Source organism: Trachemys scripta, chromosome 13 (genome assembly GCF_013100865.1).
Source record: "Trachemys scripta elegans isolate TJP31775 chromosome 13, CAS_Tse_1.0, whole genome shotgun sequence".
NCBI classification, from domain to species: domain Eukaryota; kingdom Metazoa; phylum Chordata; order Testudines; family Emydidae; genus Trachemys; species Trachemys scripta.
Window position 1 is genome coordinate 12,385,824 of NC_048310.1, and position 20,572 is coordinate 12,406,395.

Here is a 20,572-nt window from a genome sequence, read left to right on the forward strand (position 1 = left end):
CACAAATGCAATAAATTTACAAATTACACTTTAAAATCAGTTACTTCAAGGCTGGCAAAAAACAAAACAAAACAGAAGACCTGCGCACCACCCCCAGCAAACCTGTCTGTATATATCCCTAACATTAAAAGAGCATTTTATTCTAGTGAAAAACTATTGGCACAAAACCAGTATACTATAGATTAAAAGAACAATTAATAGTAGTGAAAAAGATTGCCTAAAACGCATACCCTAACCTACCACAGAAATATAAAAGTTTATATTCTGAAAATATATACTGTATTAAAGTTTGTAAGCTTATTGGTTTAAACAGAAATGTACTGAAGTAGTAAACTAAACAACACTTATCTACAGCAAAAAATATACATGCAAGACAACACAAAATAAATTGCTTACCTTGAATATCTACAAATGCAAAACTGCAGATTTTTAAAGATTGTACAAAACAATTTACACAAGAATAAAATAACGTACTTAACAACAAATTGCATTTTTTTTAAATACTGTGAATATTAGTAAAGGTACCCAGACTAATATGTACAGTACATCTATGTATCTGAATAGCAATAAAGACCGAAACAGAAGAGAAAATCAATTCTGAGCCTTAAATACTCAAAAAGGAAGCTTTTGAAATATTAGCCTTTTTCTGAAAGAAAAACAAATTCTATAGAAACTAGACTCTAATTATTTAGATGTGAACAATTAAACATTAAATATTATTAGCTCCTTTTATGAAAAAACATATTTCAACCATTCCTTTGTCAAACAAAATATTAATGTGAATATTTGAAAATGCAATTGAAATGGTGCATTTTAAAGTTGATTTGAATTATGATTCTTTTTTGTTCTAAAACCTTCTGTGATAAAATGCATCTTCATACTGCTGAGAGGAATTTTCCTAGATATATCAACATATAACAAGCACAGTATTGAAATAAACTTTCTAGTATTTTACTGACATATTTTACATGACCTGGAGTTGTACCTCTCTGGACCAGTATAAGAAAAAATGGAAGTTGGGGCATCATGATACTTTTCCTGATTTTTTTTCTAAAGTCCCATATTGGAAGCCTGATTGCACAAACACTTATGCACGTGACTAATCCCACTGAAGTAAGTGACTTGTGTGCATGCTTATATGATTGGGTTCTATGGCCCTGAGCCAGCAAAGCCTTTAAGCATGTGCGTAACCTGAACACACACTTAAATTTTGCTAGGGGGCCTAACAAGTAAGCAACCCTTAACATATAACAAGTGCTGTATCAACCATTTCATATTTGTACTGAAAGAATTACCCTTTATTTTAGACCACTGAAAAATAAGAGTCACTCCGTAATCATGTACAATGTTGCATTTCGAAGACATTTAAACAAATTCTAACTACGGGTCAGATTCTGCCTTTTTTTTTTTTTTCACTCTAAGCAGAATTGGGGGGGGGGGGGGGGGGGGGGGGGGGGGTTCTGACCTAGCGCTCTGCTTTAAAAAAAAAAAAAAAAAATCAATGGCACAATTTGGCCCTAGGAACATATATAGAATGTAAATGGAAGGTATTTTACTTTTAACTCTGAAAAACAAAAAGATGGATGGACTTTGTGGAAACCTACCGCTCACTAGAATTGTCGGTTTGCAGTCTCTCGAAGACTTTATTGAGACTCTTTTTTGAAAGATTGTAAGGAAAAAACGAACAAACCCCTCAGCTCACTTGTGGTTCTTTTAAACTGTAATCTGGGCAGTGAGCTCAAGGATGGAGAGCAAGTGCACAAATCACTAAAGAAACAAAGGTGCAAATTTTCTGCTTTGAGAGATTTTGATTTGGGCATACTAATATAGCAGTTTGATTCACTGAACATGTTCATGTTATTTCCTCCCTAACTGCCTGCTAGACTTTTGAATCCAGTGTTCAAAAGTCAGTATTGCTGAAAAATATTAGGGTCACATTTTGAAACAGCAAATTAGATTTTTTTTTTTTTTCTTTTTTCTTTCACCTTATCACAGACTGTTTTTATGGACAGCCATAGATTTTTTTTTTCTTCCGCATAACCAGATCATGGGGTGGCCAGCCATGGAGTATTGGAAAAGCAAAACAAAAACTCTGTCTCCACCCAGTTTAAAACCTAGCACCTTTTTATAAAACTCCTATCCCAGACCCAGATGCCTCCAGAGTATTAATTATCCCACAACTGAGCAATCAGGCAGATGGACTAAGGCTCACAAGGGTTTGTTTGTAGACTTCAGACCAAAAGGAGATGTTTAAACCTGAAGAACACTATGATGCCACATAAGGGCACCACACACCCTGTTATTAATGTCCAGCTAATAAGAAAATAGTAAACTTAAAGCATTTTGTTGGCAAGCCCTTCAGTGCTCCTCAAAAAGGCAGGAAGTGAAGAGAGACTTGTGTGGGACTCACTATTGCAGCTGCCACTGATTTTCCTTAACGAGTTTAACAAACTATGACTCAACTTCAATACATCTTTGTACAATTTCACACATAAAGGAACACGTACATGGCTGTCACTTTTAGTGCCCAGACATTTGGTGATTTCTGTATGTTCTTTATTGTATACACAGCTCACTGTTAAAAATGCACTGGGCTACTTGCATTCTCATGTGAAACCATTAATCCAGTCAAGGGAAGTATGAAAATAATATCTATATGATCAATAAACAGTTGCATACAAACATAAAATAAATAAGTTAAATAAATTCAGTGAAAGAAAAAAATCCTAGTAGATTTTTTTTCACCCAAAACTAACTTTACATATTATACACATAAATTATCAGGTTTTTTCATTACATTGTTAGAACTTAAAAAAATAATTAAAAGATTTCTGAAGTATAATAATCTGGGTCTGCAGAATGTTACTGTGACCTGATTTTCAGATCGAGCCCTCAGTGTCAGCACAGACATTTGTTGCAAAGCAAGAATAAGTTAAAAAAAGGACAGATAAAATAAATCATTACAGATGGTGTGCCTTACTGGGCCACAGTAGTGCTTTTCAGCACGTGGAATGTACACTTCTAACTGGATGAGCATGTGAATGATGCAGCACTCAGTAGAATTTATGTGCGCTGACCAAGCCTGCCTCCATCTTGATTACACAAAATCAAACCAGCTAGAAGCAGCTGTGTAACTTCTCAATTTAACTCACAAGGAAATTGACACAACCATATGTATTAAGATACACTGTCACAAATTCATCTCAAGGATGCGTTCCCTCTGCTTTTCAAACACAGGTAATGTTTGAACTCTTTACACTTGGAATGTTTTCTCTCGAAGTTAAGCTATGATTTCAGACTTCATAGATTTTGTCTTGCAAGTAGCTGAATAATGAATCCAGTCCTTTGGAAGAACTCCACAGCTGTTTTAACATCTGACACTCTTTTTCATTCACATCTTCAAGTCCAGATTTCAGGAAGCTCCGCACCAGGCATTTAGACTCTTCTAATACCTAAAGTGAAAATATTAGCAAAGGTGTTTTTAAATTTTTGATCTGTTCGACTTATTATGGACAGCAGTATTAACAGTGTTTTACCACTTAAATAATTATCTCCGTGGTGTAGAGAAGTTGGACCTGATTTTTCAGAAGTATTAAGCAGCCACCACTCTACCGGAAGTCAGTGGAAGCTACTGATACTCAGCACAGACATTTGTATTTATGCACCAGTCCCAAGATTTTCAAAAGTAAATAATGATTTCAGGTGCCTCCATTATTGGGGGCCTTACTTAGGCCGCCTTAATTTAGAAACTGTCTTAAGCCAAATTAGATTGTCTCTCTTTACTTTTTTTTACATACAAAACCCAAAGGAACTCTAATAGTTAAATGAAATTGGGATATGTTCCATGCTTCACTATGTTCTAAGGGCAGGGGGTTAATACAAGATGTTAGTGTCTGTAGAAAAGGGAGACAAAAGAGAGCAAGCTCTACCAAACAACTGAGTCCTAGACTAAGGTATCCTCTCAGTTTTGCACTGTAACTTGTTACTATTCCAGAACTGTTTGTTTCTTCTCAATAGACTGTAAACAGATCAATTATGAGGTTGCTGTTTTTTTTCTTTGTGGTGGTTTTTGTTTTGTATTTTTATGTACAATTGTCCACAAGGAACTAGAATGAGACCATTATATTCTACTTTTGAGCTCAATCTAGACTCCTAACTCCTTTATAACTTTTAACCCTTTTGATAGGTAGCTCATGCTTGGTCATATCATAAAAGTAGGGTTGGAAGAGACCTCAGGAGGTCATCTAGTTCAATCCCCTGCTCAAAGCAGGACCAACACCAACTGAATCATCCCAGCCAGGGCTTTGCCAAGCTGGGCCTTAAAAACCTCTAAGGATGGAGATTCCACCACCTCCCTAGGTAACCCATTCCAGAGCTTCACCACCCTACTAGTGAAATAGTGTTTCCGAATATCCAACCTAGACTTCCCGCACTGCAACTTGAGACCATTGCTTAACACCTATCTTAACACCTTTCTTCAATCTAACAGACTTTAGTAGAAGATGCTGTTGTACACCTGATCCGTGTGTGGGGGAATGGAGAATGCAGGATGAGATTCAGAGCGCTTCGCAGCTCATATAATATAGGACGTATCAGCCTGATCTGATAAGCTTATGCTGCATTTCCAAAGACCAATTCATGGTGGGTTTAGTTCTGAGTATCTTTTACGAGATGTAACACTGGTCTACAATTTTTGAGAAGTCGTCTGCTTCAGAGATAAAATGTGCTATTTATTATGTATTTTGATGTGCTGAATTCAAATCTGACAATTAAAACAACTGATTGGCTACTGTTTCTAAGCTATTTAAGTTTTTACATTTTATGTCTATGTATATTGTGTAGATAGTAGAGTTTTAATCATAAATTGTAAACCTAGGTCTTTTCATGTGTTTATGGTTGCTTTACATGATAATATTTCACCTGTCTTGTTTATATTACACTTTAAAAATCAGCAAAAGGGTTATATAAATAAAATTTATTATGAAACAAAAGGCAAAAAACTATGATGTACATAGTTTAGTCCTATTCAGTGTCTACTCAGCGCTTCTTGGCTTGTCTCTAGTATTCATTAAATGGAGCATCTCTTGTCACTGTCCAGCAATAGTCTGCAAGCACTGATGGGCTCCATTTGCCCTGATAGCGTTTCTCCATTGCTGCAATGTCCTGGTGAAATCGCTCGCCGTACTCGTCGCTCACTGCTCCACAGTTCGGTGGAAAAAAATCTAGATGAGAGTGCAAAAAATGCATCATTAGTGACATGTTGCAACCAAGGCTTTTGTATGCCTTGAGGAGGTTTTCCACCAACAACCTGTAGTTGTCTGCCTTGTTGTTTCCGAGAAAATTTATTGCCACTAACTGGAAGGCTTTCCATGCCGTCTTTTCCTTGCCACGCAGTGCATGGTCAAATGCATCATCTCGAAGAAGTTCACGAATCTGAGGACCAACAAAGACACCTTCCTTTATCTTAGCTTCACTTAACCTTGGAAATTTTCCATGGAGGTACTTGAAAGCTGCTTGTGTTTTGTCAATGGCCTTGACAAAATTCTTCATCAGATCCAGCTTGATGTGTAAGGGTGGTAACAAAATCTTCCTTGATTCAACAAGTGGTGGATGCTGAACACTTTTCCTCCCAGGCTCCAATGACTGTCAGAGTGGCCAATCTTTCTTGATGTAGTGGGAATCTCTTGCACGACTATCCCATTCGCAGAGAAAACAGCAGTACTTTGTGTATCCAGTCTGCAGACCAAGCAAGAGAGCAACAACCTTCAAATCGCCACAAAGCTGTCACTGCTGTTGGTCATAGTTTATGCACCTCAAAAGTTGTTTCATGTTGTCATAGGTTTCCTTCATATGGACTGCATGACCAACTGGAATTGATGGCAAAACATTGCCATTATGCAGTAAAACAGCTTTAAGACTCGTCTTCGATGAATCAATGAACAGTCTCCACTCATCTGGATCGTGAACGATGTTGAGGGCTGCCATCACACCATCGATGTTGTTGCAGGCTACAAGATCACCTTCCATGAAGAAGAATGGGACAAGATCCTTTTGACGGTCACGGAACATGGAAACCCTAACATCACCTGCCAGGAGATTCCACTGCTGTAGTCTGGAGCCCAACAGCTCTGCCTTACTCTTGGGTAGTTCCAAATCCCTGACAAGGTCATTCAGTTCACCTTGTGTTATGAGGTGTGGTTCAGAGGAGGAGGATGGGAGAAAATGTGGGTCCTGTGACATTGATGGCTCAGGACCAGAAGTTTCATCCTCTTCCTCTTCCTCGTCTGACTCAAGTGAGAATGATTCTTGTGCATCAGGAACTGGCAGTCCTTCTCCGTGGGGTACTGGGTGTATAGCTGCTGGAATGTTTGGATAATGCCACTTTTTCTTCTTTGACACACCTTTCCCAACTGGAGGCACCATGCAGAAGTAACAATTGCTGGTATGATCTGTTGTCTCTCTCCAAATCATTGGCACTGCAAAAGGCATAGATTTCCTTTTCCTGTTCAACCACTGGCGAAGATTTGTTGCACAAATGTTGCAGCATATGTGTGGGGCCCACCTCTTGTCCTGATCTCCAATTTTGCAGCCAAAATAAAGGTGATAGGCTTTCTTAACCATAGTGGTTATACTGCGCTTTTGCGATGCAAAAGTCACTTCACCACAAACATAGCAGAAGTTATCTGCACTGTTCACACAAGTACGAGGCATCTCTGCTCACTTCAGCTAAACAGAAATGTGTCCCTTTGCAAAATCAAACACTGACAAATAAGAGAGCACGACACTGTATGATTTCTAGAGCTGATATAGGGCAATTTGTTCAGCAGAGTGATGTAAGCTTCGTTATGATTGCATCATCCATGACTTCTAGGAATAACATGACGCAATTCATATCATGTATGACGCAATACCAGCTTCAGATTACATCATTCATTGTTTTGCCTAAAAAGCAAGTACTGTCCAAACCCAGTCATAGATTTATTCATAGATCCAGTCAAAGATGTATTTTAGTCATTTCTGGTTTAAATTGAGATCCCTTCCCTTTATAACTCACTTATCCTCTGCCATTCCCAAGTCAAGGGTCGTATATATTGACCCAATAGCATATCTTGAAAACTAGAGCCAATCAACAATTTTAAGCATCATTTTCGTTCTCAGTGACCCAGAATTAGTAAAGTTTGACTACATTTATTTCAGAAGCATTTTGGCTGTAGAGCAGTGTAATCTACACTTGATTTAATTAAAAATCTTCTGTGCCTCTACTGTGCCTTGAACGACAGGTCTTTTAAGTGAAGTCAAAGAATGCTAAGGGCATGGCTACACTGGAAACTTCAAAGCGCTGTCGCGGGAACCCTCCCGTGGCAGTGCTTTGAAGTGTGAGTGTGGTCGTGTGCGAGCGCTGGGAGAGAGCTCTCCCAGCGTTCCTGGTAATTCACCTCCATGAGGGGATTAGCTCTGAGTGCTGGGAGTGCGGCTCCCTGTGCTCGGAGCCTGTCTACACTAGCGCTTTAAAGCGCTCAGACTTGCTGCCCTTAGGGGGGTGATTTTTCACTTCCCTGAGCCAGCAAGTGAGAGCGCTATACAATGTAAGTGTAGACAAGCCCTAAGAATGCCAGGGGCATGCAGTATAACTAAAGAATTAAGTACAAATGGCTACCAGTTGCTTTCATTTTGTTCGTGCTGTTTTAGGGAGGCTGTGGTTTTCATTGTTACTGTTTATATTACATTTCTTTTAAAAGCTTAGATGGAGCTGATGCAGGAATACACATGGGAAAAGAGCCTTGGAAAGCAGAGGTTTTAACAGCCACTAAGCTGCAATCTGAAAACAGGGAAGTAATAACCCCTTGGACCAGATTTGGCTCCCAAGATCCTTGCATGGATCTCACCTACAGGGACCTCAAGAGAATGCTCTGTGGGGTCAGAAACTATCGGGGGGAGGGGGGAAAGGGAGGGAGGGAATTGGCAGCCTAGTGATGGATGAAAGCAGGAGATGGGGACATACATTTTCCCCTCCCCTCCACTGGCTCCCCTTCACTGGGGTAGGGGGGGTGTCCCTTTTTTAAAGGCAGTGGCAATGCAACTCCATTGGAGCCATGCTGCAGGGAGCAGAGGAGAAGCTGCAGGGAGGGATAGAGAGTCCACATGGAGGTGCAGGTCTCCTGCTGACCCCCTGGCTCTGTGTGTGGATCCCCCTGGTTCATCAATGAGCCCTACAATCCATTCCATATTGGGAAGAGGAAGTGAAACAACCTGGGAAGAAATCCATGAGCAGTCCTTGCACAGACTTCCTTCCATTAGCTCTCCTCTCCAGAGGTTTTACTACAGGAGTTGAGAATCTAGTTCTCTAGTACATGCCTACCCCTTGTAGCACACCTTCCGTGTTTTCAGTGAAGTTATAGTTATAAATTCCTTTTGCCTATAACTGAACAAGTTTCTATTTAATTCCTTAATACGAGTTGTAATCTAGCTGATAGAAACAAAAACTGATAGATTTCTTACCACTGCGCTGCAAGATGCCATTTCCTTTACTCGCAGCATCACTTCTTGACTGAATGTTGTTGGCCAAAATACTTGTGACACAAGTCCTCTGCTGCAGGCTTCCTGTGCTGTTAGCTTTCTCCCACAGAACAACATTTCATTTGCCTGCAAAAGAAAAGGCTCACTCGAGCTCTTGGGTGGTGATTTATTTCTGTCCTAGACCACATATGCCTAGTGCTATGGTCAAATAAGACTTGCAAATATTTTCATCCTTCTCCTTAGTGAGAAGTACTTATAAAGTGTTTTTGGCAGTGACATCTAAGCATTGTATGGGCAAATTAAAAAAACACGTTAGCTGTTCATATCAGCATAGTGATGTCAGTGATTTTGAAAGGGTAACTGTCAGTATATAGGCAATGATACGACACTGATCCATGACAGCAAGTCTAAGCTATTATGGGGGTCAAATTCTGATCTTTTTTTACACTGGGGTAAACTAAGTGACTAATGGAATTACTCCAGATTTACACTTGTGAAGCAGACAGCAGTGTAAAGCCCCAGTGTACCCTATTAACTAGCTATTGCATGAGTCTAGCATGGTGCAGAAAGATACTTTGAAACCTCCCACCTTAGCTTTGCCAAAGCAATTTGTTCCTTCCCTGACACATCCTTGAAAATGGCCCCTCTTCTCATGTCCTCTCTTAACCAGAGACTGTAAAATGTGTCAAGTTCTGTGACAGTCATAAAAACAGTGCAAAACAATATGGAATTAACCAAGCCTGCTGAGCAATTCTAGGAGAAAAGTGCCTTACCAGAGCAACACCCAGTATTTGTGGGAATGTATACGATGAGCAGCCAGCTGGAGTGAGTCGGATCGTCGCATATGGGGTCTGAAACCAAGCCTTCTCGCTTGCCCAAACGATATCACATAGTGGTAAGATAGAAGCTCCCAACCCAAGAGCTGGGCCATTGATAGCAACTACAATTGGCTTCTTAAATTGAATAAAAGCTTTTACAAAATCCCTAAAATAAAAAAAAAATGGAAGTTCTTGAGTAGGGAAACACTTAAATTAGTTCTTGAGTTTAAACTATGTATCTGAAAACAGATCTGAATGTCAAATGCCTTGCTCAGTTTTTATGCCGTCTACTGGGCTTTTCCTCAGATGAACACTTCAGCTGATTTGTCTGTAATTAATTTATAAGAATACAATGGAATATCAAATGATTTCTCTTAAATTGTATTTGGTTTGTGTAGAGTAACTGGAATGCCTGGAACATGGTACCTTTTTGCGGTATGGTTAGGGCTAGTATTATTTCTGGACCAGTAAGTGATGGGTTGTATACTTAGTGGCTCTCACTCTATTCAAGGAAGGCCAGCATGGATTCAGGTGGTCTTGCTTAGCTAACTTGATGGAGTCCTTTAAATATATTGCAGAATGAAAGAGGAGGGAAACTCAATGAGTGCACTGTTGTATACGTACGTTAAAGAACCCAAGGCTCTGCATCAAAGATTAATGGTAAGGTATCATACTGAGACATGGAATAGAGATAAAACAGGGTGATCTAAAGAATACACACAAGCAGAAAGAGAAAGACACAAAGGGGAACCACAGATTGGAAAAAAACTACATTGAAATGAGATTATTAGAGTGGTAACCAGAGGTCACTTGCTGGATCTTTGTTAGAAGTGATTTAGATTAAGGTATAACAAAGATCTCCCTGTCCCACCTCTTACAACAAATTTGAACTGATGGGGGGAGATAAAAGAGGGGAAGCAGAAATAATGCAGTCAAATGCAAAATGGGTTGGCTCATTTAGGTGAGAGGGCGAGAACACAGTAAATGTAGTGCAATAAGAGCTTTGAAATAAGTCACCTGCCTTCTAGGAACAAGGGTATGGAATTTGTGCGAAACAGAACAGTCTGTACACTGATCAGGAAAAAGTGTGGGTGTAATTGTGGACGAATTATGGGTTCCATCAAACCAGTGCACAGCAAGAGAGAAGGCAAACAAAATACTGAATTATATTAGCAGAAGGAAAATGCAAAGCAAGAGGTGATACTATTACTGCCAAGTCTCATATGGAGTATGTTGTGGAAGCCCATGATTCCTTTAAAGACATTTAAAGACTGACAGTGACAGTGATGTGTTTTTCAAAGAGGTACAGTATGATCAATATTAAGAAGCCTGAGTCTGAACATGAGAAAATAAGGAGTGAAGAGGGAGCTCCTGAACTCCGCCTCATACAATGGACAATAAAACCGGATGAGGTTACTAGGCAAGGCAAGTAGAGTAAAGAGTACTGTATCGATGGGCTCAGAAGGCAAAGATGTATTACTGGAAAAGGAGGGGATTAAGAGGAATTATAGTTCACGCTTCGCTGAGCAAAGCAAGGCCCAATGATTAACTCAAGGGCATTTCTCTGCCTGTAATGTGACAACCTTGATCAATTCCAAAATTTCAGAGTATTCTGGGCACCAATGGGCACAAGCCTATTGATTTTTGGTACAGATCAGAAACTGGAAAAGCCTAATGCAGAGGAAAATCAAGACTCCCAGACTGCTAGGTGCAGAAGGCAGAGGAAACTCCCTTTGCCCCTGCAGCTGCCTTCACAGATCGGAGGCAGCAGCTAAATGCGCTGCATGGGGAGACAGTCTGCAGCCTGGCAGAAACAAGACAGCCTTATAAGGAGAAAGGGGGACCCCAGGAGGGGAGAGCAGAATGTGAGGGGACATTCTTAGAATTGCACTGGAAGTTGTAAACACTGTTGCACAGTGGAACTTATTACAGTGAAAGGGGAAAATGTTATGTTTGGAAGGCTTTTGTTTTTACTAGAGGAGACATGAAAATATGGTCTTCATGTGCACTTTTGAATCTTGCAATGAGCTTGGCATGGACACAGCACTCTCATTGCAGGATCAGGGCTTGTAGTTGGTTAAAGGGCCTGTGCAACAAACAAACTGCAATCCTGTTGTTTTAGGCTATGATCAACATATGAGAGCTATAGCACAGACAGAAGGAATACACTGTGAGAATTATTCTTTTCATCTCATAATATTGATATGAACACATTCCACTCTCAGCTGATACAGAGAACGGACACGGGTAAGTTACTATACACTGGCGCACCCTACCCTACAAAGCAACATTTTCTCTCTCTCTACAGTGTTATTTTGTGTCAGTCAGTTAACTGCTTCTCCCTTTTCAGGGAATGATTGAGCAACAGAAAAGCATTGACAGTTAAGTTAAAAGTTTAAGAATATTGTATTTCCATGCTCATAAAATCTAATCCGACTGGGCCAGAATCTGACATTCTTGCTGAGAGGAATGATGTTATTCTGAGACTACTACTGATTTTAAAATAAGAAAGGATGGCAAAATGGACTATATAAGGACTTGATCCACACCCCTTTTAAATAAGAATCCAATTGACTTCACTGCTTGTTGTCAGGCCCTATATGAGGGACATACCAGATTTCATTGAGCAGTTTATAAGGGGCCATATTGCAATATCCTTCCTTGCACTGAATAGTAGCTTACAATCCATGCGACTGTTTGTGGAGTAAGGCACTACCAATGCGAGTCAGAGTATCACAGTCTGGTCCATACTTGTTTAAATGTTGAATGGATATATATGACTCTATACATCTATGGGATTTTTGTGTGTATAAATGTATGTTTATTTAGTCATTCATATTTATAAAACAAACATTAAACAAGTATTTACATACTGATTGTGGTGTGTGTGTGTGTGTGTGTATGGGTGTATACACACACACACACACACACACACACACACACACACAATTTCATACATAACTAGTGATTTTGACACACTTTGAAGGTGCCTGATTTTCAGAAAGTGCTGAACGTCCATCCCATAAAAATTAGGCCTCCTTCAGGTGTCCTCAGCCTCACAAGACACTTCTGAAAATTTAAGCCATAATATTATATAATTAAATTTACAAGACGTTCGTTTTTCTCTACTTTAAGTTTCAAAAATGTCTAATAGAAGTATCCAAATTGTATTGTAATAGTTGTGACAGATATGGCAATTTCCTGTGTATTCTTGGGAGACCTTACTGAATTAAGTTGAAGTGTCTTTGGGGTCCATTGTATTCAATGCAAATCTTATATATTTTGGATTGTATGTAGCCTCTCCAGGAGGCAGATGTGATGTGAGGCCCGGGAGTTCAAAGGTCTACATTGAAAATGTTCCAGACAAGAATGGATTTTGGGACATTAAATGTGAGGTATTCCCCAGGAAATCTACTTAGGGAGAGGTTAATGCAAATTCCCCACTTTCAGTTATGCAAAACCTCAGCCTTTTGAAACTATGCCCTAAGGAATGGGTAATTGTCTGCTGATTATCTGTTCCAGGAGACTGCAGATCACATGCCCAAGCTGTATAAAGAAATAGTTGTACTGCAGTTGGGATTCTGCTTCTGAATCTGAGACCATTATGAACTAATTATCACAGGGAAAACCCAGTTGTGGGTTTTGAAGGACTGACCAGGGCTCAAGGTTGGAGTTGGGGTGAGCTCTGGTAACCTTTTCAGCATGCACGTAGATTCTTTTATTGTTTTTAATGTTTTCCCGGTAATGCTTTTATCTTAAGAATACATGTGCTTGCTTAGAATGAGCTGTGTGATAATTTATAACTGACAGCAATACACAGGTGGCAGCCCCCGGGGAGAAAGAAAAGAACCAACACTGGCTTTTTTGGCAGTCTAGCTTGCTGGGGAGATCACAGTGTAGGCAGGGAACTGTATAACCTTAAAGAACCCCCAGTCAGGATGGAGTGACATGCGGGTCTCTGCCCAAGAGAGGTGACTGCTGGGACCCTAAAAAATACAGGTGCAATTGCCCTGAAACTGACAATAGTCACAGCAGTAACCAAGACACTGGTAATCAACAGACTGAGGTCATTACTAAAATGGCTTGACTTCCGTTAGATAATTCTGTTAATTTATAACCTGAAACAATAAAACAAGTTGTCCTAATATAGCTGAAGTCCAGATCTATAGGAAACCATCCTCTTTAGTTGGATTCCTTCATAATAATGTCAGAATGTTCTGCATAAAATTTGAAAGCTCTCAAAAGAGGAATACATATTTGTAGGAAATAATAAGTCTGAGCCAAGTTCTCAGCTGGTGTAAAAAGATGTAGTTCTATTGACTCTAATGGAGTAACATTGATATACACCACCTGAAGATCTGGTCATATATTTATACTATTGTGGATAATGGGAACATTTGATGGTTTATAGTGTAGACTGATTTATAGACAGCACTTCATAAACCCTGGATTTCTATTAAAATAATCTGATATTTTAAGCAAAACCACATTTTAGTTATGAAAATAGAACTACATTTACATATAAATTACATGATTTAAATGTAAGAAAAATATCAGAAACCTTTCTAATAAGGTTCTGAAATACATTAGAAGCCTGCTATATTAATATAACATGACTAAGTCATAGATCCCCATTTGTACTGAAACTCATTAAAATGATGAAAACTGAAACAAGTAAAATATGTGGCTTCGAGGAACAATGTTAAAACATGAAGCCACAGCTAATTTAAAAAACAAAGTTACATCTCAATTTGAATTTGAGACTTGAGGAAGAATTTTGAAATACACTGAGGTAGTGGAACTAAATAAATCTTAACACATTGTACTGGAAATAAAAGAGTTCTGTCTCGTAAGAAAAAGCTACAGCAAATCCATTCCTTTTTCTTGTTAAATGAATTTGTAGGACTGAAATTAGCATACAATCAACACTTAAATATATAACACTCTTCGACCTGACAGATATTTTTTATAATCACACACTGCATTTCATAATTTAGAGATCATATGTAAGCTTGGGTCACCTTATAGCTTCTGCAATCCTAGTGCTTTCTTTTCTTCTGTCATTGGATAACCTGCCAATTAAATATGAGTAATCTAGGCCACTACAGAATACACTTCCCACTGCGCTGAGAAGTAAGAGTTTACTGTCATCAGCTGATGCATTGCACAATGCTCTCCGAACTTCCTTCATGATCTGTGGATAAAGAAAAGTAAACAATTCGACATGCATGCCTTTGCAAGATAATTTATCTTGCTTTATAAAATTGTACTTGTTGTTAGAGATGTATATTTTGGCCATTGTAACTTAAGTACTTTGAATTATAATAGTGTTTACAAAGCTCTTACATCTTTGAAGTGCTTTGCGGACATGCAGTAATTCAGATCCATTTTTGACAAGGTGGCATTTCTTTGCTTATCCTATGGGGGAAATTCTGGTTACCTAAATTGTGTTATTCTATTGATATTTAACAGATTTCTTGTTTCTTGGCTTTGTTTTGCTCCTATGACTTTTAAAAAAATAAACGGATGTACATCATTGTACCATCAAAGTTGTTACCACAGCAATAGCATGGCAAGCTCTGTGTTAGAGTGAAATATATAAACCCTGGTCTTCAGTTCTTTCACCAGTTCAGTTAGGGTAGTCTGTATCAGTCAGGTGGAACAATACAACTTTAAATGCACAGATTCATGGCTAATTTATTGTTTATAGTGCTATGGTCAGTGACATTTTTAAAGTCTACAAATGCTATCGTAATAAAAGCCACTAGAAAGATGACTAATTTACCGCTTGATTTACTATTAGATCAAATTATTCATAAACACTAGTCAAAATCTTTAAGACTTTGATGTACTGGTGTTGAAATAAGAGGCTATTATTATTGCAAGAACAACATTTTTCCTAATCATTTTAAGAAGGGGAATAATATTTCATAAATTTCTGCAGGTAGTTTTCATTCCGGTCCTGACTGAGCAAGGCATGTAAGCACATATATAACTTTAAGCATGTGAGTTGCCCTGTTGCCTGACTACTCTTATTGACTTCTATGTGTGAAATCCTGCCGATTTAAATCAATGGGAGTTTTCTTATCGACTCCAGTGGGACTATGATTTCATTTAGCGAGACTATGCATTTGCTTAAACTTTTGTACATACAGGTATTTAAGTGCCTTATCGATTCAGGCCCCTAAGCATGATGGGCCAAATTCTGCTCTCATTTATGCTGAAAGATTTGGATGTACAGGTAAATTTTTCAAAGACTGCAAAATTTGGCTTGATGAGTTACAGATGTAGAGAAATAAGACATTCAGGTGGCAACTACTACTTTTCACTATTTAATGCTTGAAAAGTGCTTTACATCTCCGAAGTGCTGTACAGACATGTTCTAATCCAAATCTATTTTAAAAAATGTCACTAAATGTACAGGTGCAATTTTATGCATGCCACTTTTTCTGGACAGGCTTTGCACACACAAATTCTATGATTTATGGCAGTGTTTCCCAAACTTGGGATGCCACTTGTGTAGGGAAAGCCCCTGGTGGGCCGAGCTGGTTTATCTGCCGCGTCCGCAGGTCCGGCTGATCGCGGCTCCCACTGGCTGCAGTTCGCTGCTCCAGGCCAATGGGAGCTGCTGGAAGCAGCGGCCAGTATGTCCCTCGGCCTGCGCCACTTCCAGCAGCTCCCATTGGCCTGGAGCAGCAAACCGTGGCCAGTGGGAGCCGCAATCAGCCGGACCTGCGGACGCGGCTGGTAAACAAATCGGCCCGGCCCGCCAGGGGCTTTCCCTACACAAGCAACGTCCCAAGTTTGGGAAACACTGATTTATGGGAACAAGCTTGCATTTGCTTGTGCGAATCATGTACCGTGGTGTCCACCTGATTTGCATGTGCAAACAGAAAGATCTGAATTCTAGTGTGTATAAAGCTTGGACATGAGAAATGGCAAGGTAAGTTTTCAGAAGGTAAAAACTCTTTTGTAGGTACACATTCGAGTGCTTACAATCCTGACTGTGTGTGAAAATCAGGTAGTTATAGGCAGAAGTTCTCTCAGCTCTGTAGCTAGAATTCATGTACAAAAATGGCAGCACCAATTTTGTGAGGGCAATTTACGCCCAAATCATGGAGGCAGAGCCTCAGTCCTTTTGAGAATATTAACCCACAGTCATGCAAAAATGCAGCTGGGTAGAACAGCATATGCAAATTTTGTTATAGCTGTGAAGTGAGAACAATCTACTCATAAAGTTTTGCATGTGATTTTAGACCTGATTAGAGCTAAACATTTATTTCAGAAGATATAGAACTGTGTAAGGTAGAGCTCTATCGGATTGACTAGTCCAACTCCCTGCTATTATAAGATTGCTCTCGGCAGTCTATTTTCTAATGTTTTATGTGTCCCCAACACTGGGACTTCCACTGTTTCCTTGGCAGATTCTATAATGTAGTCAACATGTTTGGGCAATATTGTGTGGCCAAATTAGCAGCAAAACTTCCTGTTGATCGTAATGAGGAGTTTTGCTTCAAATGTGATGATAGGATATGACTCCCCTGACAGTTAATTCCTCCTGATATTCAACTGTAATGTTCCCATCCCCATATGTTTATATGCACATCTACAATTTCTCTCTTCCTTGATGTTATCATCCTTCAAATACTCGTTTCGCTCTTAGCCCATATGTATATCTGGATCTCTTCATTTTTCCACATAAATATTTCTAGACTTAGGTTTAAATGGATAAAATAATAGAAATGAAGGGCTTGAAGGGACTTTGAGAAGTCAAGTCCAGCCCCTGCGCTGTGGCAGGACCAGTTAAACATAGACTATCCCTGACAGGTGTTTGTCCAAACTGTTTTAAAAACCTCCAGAGATGGGGATTCCAGAGCCTTCTTTGGAAGCTTAATTACCCTTATAGTTAGAAAATTTTCCCTAATATCTGAGCTAAATCACCCTTGCTACAGATTAAGCCCATTACTTCTTATCTGACCTTCAGTGAACAATTGATCGCAGTCTCCTTCATAGCAGCCCTTAACATCTGAAGACTGTTATCAGGACCCCCCATCAGTCATCTTTTCTCAAGTCTAAACATGCTCAGTTTTTTTTAACCTTTCCTCATAGGTTAGGTTTTCTAGACCTTTAATCATTTTTGTTGCTCTCCTCTGGACTCTCTCCAAGTTGTTCACATCTCTCCTAAAGTGCAGTGCCCAGAATTGGACACAGTACTGCAGCTGAGGCCTCACCAGTGCCAAGCAGAGTAGGACAGTTACCTCCTGTTTATTACATTCGATTCTCCTGTTTCTACACTGTAGAATATTAGCTCTCTTTGCAGCTGCATCACATTGTTGACTCATTCAACTTGTGATCCATTATAACCCCCAGATCCTTTCCAGCAGTACTAGTGCCTACCCAGTTTATTCCCCATTTTGTAGTTGTGCAGATCTTTCCTTCCTAAATGAAGTACTTTGCTCTTGGATTTAGTGAATTTCACATCTTGTTGTATTCAGACCAATTCTCCAGTTTGTCAAGGTCATTTTGAATTCTAATCCTGTCCTCCAAACTACTTGCACCCCCCCCCTACCCCGCATGGTGTCACCTGCAGATTTTATAAGCATACTCTCCACTCCATTATTCAAGTTGTTAATGAAAATACTGAATAGTACCAGCCCCAGGACTGACCCCTGGGTGACCCCACAATTTCCCCTGATAGTTTGACAGTGAATCATTGATAAGTTTTTGAGTAAGGTCTTTTACCCATTTGTGCAGCTGCCTTATAGTAATTTCATTTAGACCACGTTTCCCTAGTTTCATTATGCGAATGTCATGTGGGACTGTATGAAAAGCCTTACTAAAATCAGGGTATAACACATCTGCTGCTTTCCCTTATCCACTAGGTCAGGAACTCTGTCAAAGAAGGAAATTAGGTTGGTTTGGCATGATTTGTTCTTGATAAATCCATGCTGGCTATTTTTTTATAACCCTATTATCCTCCATGTGCTTGCCAATTGATTGTTTAATAATTTATTCCACTATCTTTTCAGGTGTTGAAATTCGGCTGACTGGTCTATAATTCCCTGGGAACTCTTTGTTCCCCCTTTCAAAGATACTATATTTGCCCTTCTTCAGTCTTTGGGGACCTCACCCGTCCTCCAGAAGTTCTCAAAGATAATTGCTAATGGTTCTGAGATTGCTTCAGCTAGTTCCTTAAGTATCCTATAATGAATTTCATCTGGTCCTGCCAAACTGAATACATCTAATTTACGTAAATATTCTTTAACCTGCTCTTTCCCTGTTTTGGCTTGCATTCCTTCCCCCTTGTTGTTAATATTAAATGTGTTGAGTATCTGGTTACCATTTAACCTTCCTTGGTGAAGACTGAAGCAAAATAGGCATTAAACACCTCCGCTTTTTTGATGTCATCAGTTATTAGCTCTTTTCCCCCCGCTAAGCAGAGGATCCACACTTTCCTTAGTCTTTCTCTTGCTCCTACTGTGTTTAAAGTACCTCTTCTTATTGCCTTTTATGTCCCTTGCTAGGTGTACCTTATTTTGTGCCTTAGTCTTTCTTATTTTATTCCTACATGATTGTGCTATTCTTTTATACTCCTTCTAAGCAATTCATCTTCATTTCCACTTTTTGTAGGATTTCTTTTTGATTTTTCAGATCATTAAAAAGCTCCTGCTAGAGCCATATTGGCCTCTTACTACGCTTCCTATCTTTCCTTCACATCGGGATAGTTTGCAATTGTGCCTTTAATATTGTTTACTTGAGAAACTAACAGTTCTCCTGAACTACTTTTTTCCTTAGATTTTCTTCCCATGGGACCTTACCTACCAGTTCTATGAGTTTGTTGAAGTCTATTATCTTTATTCTGTTGCTCTCACTCCTTTCTTCCCTTAAAACCATGAAATCATAATTTCATGCTCACTTTCACCCAAAATGCCTTCCATCTTCAGATTCACTTCCAATTCCACCGTGTTGATCAGAATCAAGTCTAAGATGGTTGTCCCCCCTGGTTACTTCCTCCACTTTCTGGGACAAAAAGTTGTCCCCTACACAGTCCAAGAACTTAATGGAAATTTTGTGTTTTGCCAAATTACTTTTCCAACAGATGTCTGGATAGTTCAAGTCCCCCATTACTACCAGGTCTCGTCTTTTGGATATTTCAGTTATTTGTTCTAGAAATGCCTTATCCTCCACCTCTTCCTTATTTGGTGGTCTACAGTAGACCCCTACCTATTTTTTACCCCTTTTATCTTTTTACCCAGAGACTCTCAACTGGTCTGCCTCCCACCTCCTTCTGGACCTCAGAACAAATATCTATGTTTTAATGTGTAAAACCACACAGAAGCAGCAATTTGAGAAAAGGTTTTATTAAATGTACACAACACTCCTCCCCCATCCCAATTCCCCCCCCCAACCCCCCGTGCTGAAGATTGTTTGTTCGCAGAGGGAGCCGAAGGACTTTAACGGTCAGTCCCTGGGATCGAGTTGAATCAGAGGAGGCCAAATTTCTGACATTTTAAAATGGAAAACATTTAAAAAATATAAATAAGAACTTATTTTCACCCCTACAAATGGGACATAATTCATATTAATATAAACACCCAAAATTAGAAAGAAAGAAAAAAACCTAGAAAGCCTATTGTGGGTTAGCCCTTCCAGTCTCCTGATAACTTTTGTTGCTCCTCTCTAAATTTGTCAATACTTCTTTAGTGAAGATGTGCTCAGAAGCTGAACATAGTATACTTGGATTACCAGAATTCCCTGGTTCTGTGATATGATGCTTGTGCAGCCTAAAATTCTATTGGCCTTTCTACTATTCCATGGTGCACATTTGTCTCTAACTTGCAGTTCGCTATCAGACTCTTCTATGTCTCCATTGGCATTATAGTTTTCTACACTTCTCATTGAATATCTGTCTTTTAGATTGTTTTCCTATAGATGTTTAAACATACATAAACAGACGTAGCATACTTATTGATAATCATACAGGATGAGCACAAAATCTACTTCTCGGCTACACAACCGAATGCTAGCAATATTCCAAAATGAATATCATTTTGGTCCAGTTCATGCCATTGTTTTTTTAAGCAGAGCTCCCCACTGAATTCAGTATAATATATTCTTTCTGTCTGTTGCCAGACTCTCTGTAGGGTCCCATGTACTATTTCTCTGGCCTCTCTGGTATTTATTTTCACCTTCCTGCCACTTAATATAATTTGTGAAATTCATTAAAATGTAGTTTA

The 20,572-nt window shown here is 39.2% G+C and overlaps 1 protein-coding gene across 1 annotated transcript in view; it reads right to left on the reverse strand.

The window, feature by feature from the left end:
* Window positions 1–1,957: 1,957 nt before the first annotated feature.
* CDYL2 (chromodomain Y like 2) overlaps window positions 1,958–20,572 on the reverse strand; it is a 79,110-nt gene continuing 60,495 nt past the window's right edge. The window contains exons 4-7 of the mRNA XM_034788597.1: window positions 14,357–14,529; window positions 9,291–9,501; window positions 8,500–8,643; window positions 1,958–3,452 (exon numbers count right to left, since the gene is read on the reverse strand). Of these exons, the coding sequence (XP_034644488.1) occupies window positions 3,294–3,452; window positions 8,500–8,643; window positions 9,291–9,501; window positions 14,357–14,529 (687 nt within the window). The 3' untranslated portion in view covers window positions 1,958–3,293. The remainder of the gene's footprint in view (window positions 3,453–8,499; window positions 8,644–9,290; window positions 9,502–14,356; window positions 14,530–20,572) is intronic.